The 7014-nt window shown below is 42.5% G+C and overlaps 1 protein-coding gene across 2 annotated transcripts in view; it reads right to left on the bottom strand.

Moving 5' to 3' along the window:
- Positions 1-77: 77 nt before the first annotated feature.
- The window catches only part of bcar3 (BCAR3 adaptor protein, NSP family member), a 62263-nt gene continuing 55326 nt past the window's right edge, over positions 78-7014 (bottom strand). For both annotated transcript variants that reach the window (XM_030726654.1, XM_030726653.1), the window contains 7 exons: positions 6787-7011; positions 5994-6640; positions 4429-4544; positions 3583-3754; positions 3302-3413; positions 2678-2881; positions 78-2581 (listed from right to left, as the gene is read on the bottom strand). In XM_030726654.1, the coding sequence (XP_030582514.1) occupies positions 2403-2581; positions 2678-2881; positions 3302-3413; positions 3583-3754; positions 4429-4544; positions 5994-6640; positions 6787-7011 (1655 nt within the window). In that variant the 3' untranslated portion in view covers positions 78-2402. The remainder of the gene's footprint in view (positions 2582-2677; positions 2882-3301; positions 3414-3582; positions 3755-4428; positions 4545-5993; positions 6641-6786; positions 7012-7014) is intronic.

The raw sequence follows: 7014 nt of genomic DNA, 5'->3' as shown, positions 1-7014 counted from the left end.
AAAAAATAAAAATAAAAAATCACCACGTGTGTCCTGTGGAAACTTTATACTCAGCAACCATGTAAAGATACTTTCCAGCTGTTTAACCCTTTTATTTAAATCAGAAAAAAAATGCAAGAACAGCGGGTACAAAGTGTCTTAGCAGGATGTTAACATGTAAATCTGTTTTTTTTTTTTACCATGTTGTAACCAATTGCAGTACTTCTTTTCTGTATTGTTGTGCACATCTTTTTACTTTGAATGTCGTTGGACACTTTGAACAAAATGCTTTTTCTTCTTTCAGAATATTGTTCTAATAAAATAAGCAGCATTGAAAAGAAGTTGTTTCAGTGGAAGTTTGTGGAAATAAAAGAAGCAGATTTTAGTACAATGACGGTGCACATGTTCTCCAGATCATGCTCACGATGTTTATTTCATCTTACCACAGTTCATAATAATATAAACATTAAAATTCATCAGGATCTTGCTTTTTTTTCTTTTTCTTTTTTTTTTTACAGTCTTCTACAGAAAGTATTTACAGTCTATTATTAACATGCTTTAAATATGTACAGCTTTAACATCTCAATTATTAACATAGTTCCATCATTTCTGTTTGTGTGTGTGTGTGTGTGTCTGTACAAACACACAAAAGCAGACCTGTGCCACATTTCACAGGTGCACACAGTTTGGATCATAGCTTTCTGCTACTATGTGAAGCTGGTAAAAATGACTAACTGTGGGTTCCTTCTGTCATCTGCTGACTGAAAGAACTGCTCATCTTAAATATTTGTCTCTTGTAGCCAGCTGAGGGGTGTTTGGACCAAATAGCCACACAGATTTAAAGTGCCCTTATTATACTTTAGTTTTTCCCATATATATCAGTGTGTTATTTAGGTTTGAAAAGTTACAAAGGCCATGCCAGACAGTTTGTTTAACTGCTGTAAATGCCTGTTTGTGGTCCTGGCTTTTACTTCTGTTACATATCAGTGTTACTACATACAGCATAATGCCAACCTACAGGCTAGTTTGGCACGCTCTCTGACTTGACTAAATCCATATAAAGCCAGCTCCACAATAGCAGGAGCATCCCTGTTTAGTGTTAGCACAGTGCAAAGCTAATGAGGCCAACATTATCACTCTTCTGCTTCATTTTAAAACAGCTGAATGCCCAATAAAGCAATTATGACACAAATGCAGCACTTGTCCATCATATCCATCCTTTTTCTTTATCATGCATTCAGGAGTCACGGCTGTTGTGACACTTCAACCTGCTACTATACACCGATGACATCGAGTAATGTCATCTGACAGAAAAACACACGCAGCCATCTCAAAGAGAGCACTGCAGACAAAGGCTAAAACACAGCTGCTGCAGCAATGACCCAGAATTTGATTTTGGGCTTGAAGAAAAAAAAAAAAACACATTGACTGCAAACAAGAATGAAAGCATTTTAAATGTTAGAGGAGTAGACCCTGAACAGGGCTAACACAGAGAAGACAACCACACTTACAGTCAGTTGAGAAAGACTAGTTCACCTAAAGTATGTGTTTGTTGGGGACTGTAAGGAAACCCACACTGGCACAGGGAGAACATGCAAACTCCACACAGAAAGGCTCACAGGTGCACCACTGCTTTCTTGTTCCTCCCTGTTGTTACACCCTGATGATTTTTTTAAAAAAAAGCTTCACTACTAAAAATAGTTGTTACTGTGTTGCTGTACTTCTTGCTCATCAAAACAGCGTGTACTTTTGTCACACACAGCTCTACATCACTCACACTGCATTAGTGTGTTCAAATCCGTATGACAGCTGGGATAGGCTCCCCGTGACTCTGAATTAGATAAATGGAAGAACACACGTGCTAGCACCAGGTTGGACCCCCCTCTTGCCTTCAGAGCTCAGTGGGATTCAACAATCTAGAGATTTTGAGTATGCCTTATTAAAAAATGTAAAAACACTCAAACATGTTTGAGATGGTGCCATCACTTTTTAGTCTTGTGTGTTGTGACAGTAGTGATGTTTTTGTAGCTTTCCAGTGTTTTATTTGACTGAACCCATCAGGCAAACTTGGGATTTGCTATATTGGGCTGCATAATTAAAGCTGACCTGACTGGACATCTGGGGAAGCATTACATGGATAAAATGAGCCTGGCTGTGGTTCACATTGCATCAGAGGACATATACATAAAGGTGAACTTTCCCCCTGTAGTGCCGCTGGGCGCCTTCAGCAGCCATTCCTGTCCCAGTTTTTCAGTGTTTTGAGTTCCTCCTTATCAGTCAGTGAGTACAGCTGCAGCAGATCACGTCTGATCCCGCAATGCATTCTGATTCGCTCTCCGATCACTTCCTGTCTTTTTCTGGGACGTTGCTTTGCTCCGTTCTGCTGCGTCCAAACTGTGTTGTGTGGATTTGTTTGGAAGAAGTCAGATTATGGTTTGAGTGGTAGACGGAGGCTCCAGCTTCCGTGACAACGCAGTGAGGATGAGGTTGAATTTGTTGTAGCGATCTGATTGGTTGACTGCAGCTCCGCGGCTTCCCCAGAGCAGCCGCAGCTGAAAGTCCGTCTTAAACACTTCGAGCAGGTCTTCATCGCACTGAAACCCTAAAGAACAAAACACACAAAAAGATTTTATGATTTTTTTTTTTAAAGGAATACATGACACCTGTTTAGATTGAATTGTCATCTAATTGTGTTTACCTTGTAAGATCTTCTGTGCATTGGCAGTGTAGCTCTGTGCATTGTGCGCGACATCGCGTGCAGCCTCCAGGTGGCGCAGCATGATGTCACAGCCCTGGTCACTGGTCTCCCAGAGCTCCACCCCCTCAGGTGCAATCGATGGACGCTCCATCAAAGTGAGGAGAGGCAGGAGGAGGGGGACACAGACCACTGGAGGAGAGGAGACTGCAGAAGAGTGAGAGGAGATTAGCAGTTAGCAGAACAGAGCCGCTTCTGAGGTCAGCCAAGGAAGAACACACTGTTTGCTTCTACTTTTACTGCAGCAACTCAGTGCATTTAGGCATGTAGACATGGTCAAGGCGAGCTGCTGAAGCTCAAATTGGGAAGAAAGATGGATGAGGTATGCCTCTGTGCTCTCTGACAATCAGATTTGGTGTTTGGATTACATTCATATATATATATATATATATATATATATATATATATATATATATATCACACGTACACAGACACACACACACACACACACACAGAGACTTCCAGAGGGTCTAAATGATGATTTGGGGTCATTTCTTTTCTCTTTTTAGGAAACTGTGCATATTATGAGCTGTTATCAGTGACTGCAGGCTGTGTTTGTCCTCTTACCTGTGCCTTCATACAGACTCTTGTAGAAAGGTTTGAGTGTTTTCTCGTAGCTGATAGCGGTCTGTGTGAAGTTCCTTCGTAGAGTCGTCCATGTTTCTTCCAAACGGCTGATCTGAATCAACAAACATCAACTCTAAGAGTCTCAAACTACAATTAATTCACTTTTTTTTTTTACATGTTAGAGAGATTTTTCCTGTATATCAACTGATTTTATGCTTTTTTGTAAGAAAAATGTTTACGATTATGATAATTTTGTGTGTGTGTGTGTGTGTGTGTGTTACCTGAGGCAGGTCCAGAGCTTTCATCAGAGCTGTGAAAGCAAACAGGTCACCGACTGTGTCCTTCAGCTCCATAGCAACCAGGATGATACGATTTAAAGTGGAAGCCCGCTCCTCCACACTGCCTGTACATCCCAGAATATCCACAGCAACACCTATTGCCATGGTGTGGTGCCTGGGAGACAGAGAGGAGAGAGAGGTGGATTACCAACACCACCCAACAGCAATGTCTGCTGTTTCTTATCTGATTGTCCAGTGGCGGTGCAGTATTCTAGCAACAAAAGTCACTATCTGGAGGTGGGACTTCCATAATGGGTTCCCCTGTATGGCATGTTTGATAGACAGGATGGTGCAATGGTTAGCCTAACTTAGCAGAGCACAGCCTGCGTGTCTTCTGTGAATGTGGGCCCTCAGTTTTCAGGCTCCTTTTCTGTGGAACCAGCTCCCAGTTTGGATTCAGGAGACAGACACCCTCTCTACTTTCTTTAAAAACGTTCCTCTTTGATAAAGCTTATGGTTAGGACCCTGAACCCTCCCTTAGTTACACTGCAATAGGCCTGTTGGGGGGCTTCCCATGATTCACTGAGTGCTTCTTCTTCACTCATCTTTTTTCACTGTTTATAGACCACGCTGCATTCAGTCATTAGTTATTATTAATCTCTGGCTCTCTTGCACAACATGTCTTTTGTTGTGGCAGGTGACAGATGGCTTTTTTGTAATGTTTGCCACATGCTTTATGAATCTTCTTGTTTGACTCTTTATTAGCTTTTAAAAAGGGGCTCAAGCTTAGAAAAAAAAAAAAAAAAACACTCGACACTGAACTCCAGTCATTCAACATCAGTTATGTACCTTTCCATCAGGTCCAGCCTGAGCCGTCGACCGTGTGGCAGCGTAACCAGCTCCAGACCGGAGGACACGCCCATCTGACCTTTAAGCTCTGGAGTCACCCCCAGTATCCTGGCAACCTGGTGGGCAGAAAAAAAGTTTTACAAGTTTCCTATTATAGTTTGTCACCCTGTGTCATTTTATCTGCCTGGTGCGTGGATGTGTGTCAATAACGCAAAACACTTTATTTGATTGTATCTGCGTCATGAAGCTCACTTTTGTGCAGCAGCATCATCAGGTGCAGGATGGAAATCTAATTCTCTATAGTGTGCGTGTGCGCGCACACACACACACACACACACACACACACACACACACACACACACACACACACACACACACACACACACACACACACACAGAGAGAGGAGCTGTGTGTCACAGCAGCAGTAAACATGTTTACCTCCAGATTAAATGCACATGTTGACTCCTGTCTGGTGTCAGTTTGATTTTCTCAGCATCTGTGTATGATGCTTATGTTTGTAGCACCACCTTCTGCTTAGTTATTATTAATAATAAACCATACCTGGGTATACAGCATTAGAAAATCATTTACTAAATTCTAAAACCATCATTTTCATCAACCATCTATTACTGCATGCATTGACCATATTGTACAGCTTTGTTTAGACTGATGTTCTTTACATATATTTGCAGGGTGTTAAATAGTTTGAATGAAGCAAATCTAACCAGTAACTGCTGTGATAGTTGATTCTTGTCATTTTTCAAGCAAAAGTCTCCCCTCAAAAGTCCCGATGTGTCACATCTGCTGCATTAAATGCATTTAGTGGCATTGGAAGCTTTCTTTGCAGTAGCTGCAGGAAGATTCGCTCACAGATACAACAGCACATTTTTACTGGTCGCCAGCATTCACAAACACCCCACAAACTTTAGGCTGATTCAAAACTGTGACATTTTTATATAGTTTGTCCACCAGAGGGCCCCTCAAAAGATTTTTTTTGTATGTTTGTTTGTTTATGTATCCACTAAATAATTAAAAAACAGCTCTAAAGTATTAATATTGACCTATATCTATCCAGACTGATCAGGCTGTTAAGTCTTATTAAAAAAAAAAACTAAACACAGAATGCTAATGAGATGATGAGACTGTGTGACAGAGCATATTGGCATTTGTAAAATAAATTGTGGTTTTTATATTTAGGGTTAGAATATGTCTCCAGGAAATGACTGTTTGTGTACTGTGATGTAAATTTTAGGATTCTGCTCTTCTCTGTGTTAAGCTGACCTGACTGAATGGAAGGCTTCATAGTATCATGTTTTGGCTTTATATAATCCTCTGTTACACGTTATCCTTTGCACTGAATATTCTGATTATATTCTGTGACCACGGTAGGTGGATAACTGGTTCCTATAGATGATTCTATGCTTGTTATTATCTTTGTCAAATACCATGCAGACTGCTTCTGTATTCTGTACTGCTGTTTGACCCCTTTGCAAAGGTATATTAAATCCTCATAAAGACGACCTGTTTGTGCAGATCGATTTAGTTCAGATTTCCATAACAGTACCTTGCAGTCGGCCATCAGCAGGTGTCTGGCTATGCTGTGGTGGTTGTGGCTGAGCACCAGCTCCTTTGCTCTCTTCAGAACCACCATCTCCAGGGGTTTGTTTTCTGGAGGCAGAAGTCGAGAGCCGAACTCCGCTGGTCTGAACGTAGACTCCGTCTCTATGATAGGACGCTGAAAACTACTCCTCTCTTTTTCCCTCCTTTTATCTTTCTCCTCCTCTTTCTCTGCCTCTTCCTCCTCTTCTTCACTGGTGTTCTCCAAGGCTGCAATGGCATGATGGTAGGAGCTTCTGTCCAGCCCTCTGTCTCCTGCCACCTCCTTCTCCCCCGTGTCATCTTCTCTCCCTGTCACTCCTTCTCTCTTCAGTCTCTCCACATAGCTGCAGAGTGTTGGCTGAGCTTCACGGCTGTGACCTGTGATAGGGTCAGGTAAGTCCAGTGTCTCCCACTCTAGAGGACTGCAGGACTTCAGGTCTGCAAGGCTAGGCTGCAACCTTTCACCCTGTACTGTTATTGCCTCTGAATCTGGACACTTAACAGCTTCAGCAGGTAAAACTACAGAACTGGAGGAGCAGTGAGAGTCTGCAGGGAGGCGCAGATGTTGGAATTTCAGGGGCTTCACTGGAGGAACAGGAGGACCTGCAATGGCTGTGGAATGACATACACATCCATCTCTTTATATTGGTGCATTTGAAAACAAAGAGTCCACATTGATGTATATATGGCGAGCAGATGTTATATATCCAATATAATAGCACATAAAAAAAGAAAAGATACAGAAACTAAAAGGTTACCTCCAGTACCCCAGGAAGAATCAGGGGTTTCTGCACATGCAGACTCCAGAGGAGGTGCAGCCAGGCTGGGAGAAGTGCGGGAGGAGTCTGCGATGTTTGAGGAGGTAGAGGTGGGAATTCTAGCCTGGAGGCAGGGGGAGCGAGGCCGCCTAGCCAGAGGCAACTTGCTGGGTTTGGGAGGCGGTTTAGGACACAGCTGGCTGTCAGAGCCCCGAATCGCCTGCCCTG

The sequence above is a fragment of the Archocentrus centrarchus genome, chromosome 4 (genome assembly GCF_007364275.1).
Source record: "Archocentrus centrarchus isolate MPI-CPG fArcCen1 chromosome 4, fArcCen1, whole genome shotgun sequence".
Lineage (NCBI taxonomy): Eukaryota > Metazoa > Chordata > Actinopteri > Cichliformes > Cichlidae > Archocentrus > Archocentrus centrarchus.
This window is presented reverse-complemented; position numbering and strand designations above follow the sequence as displayed.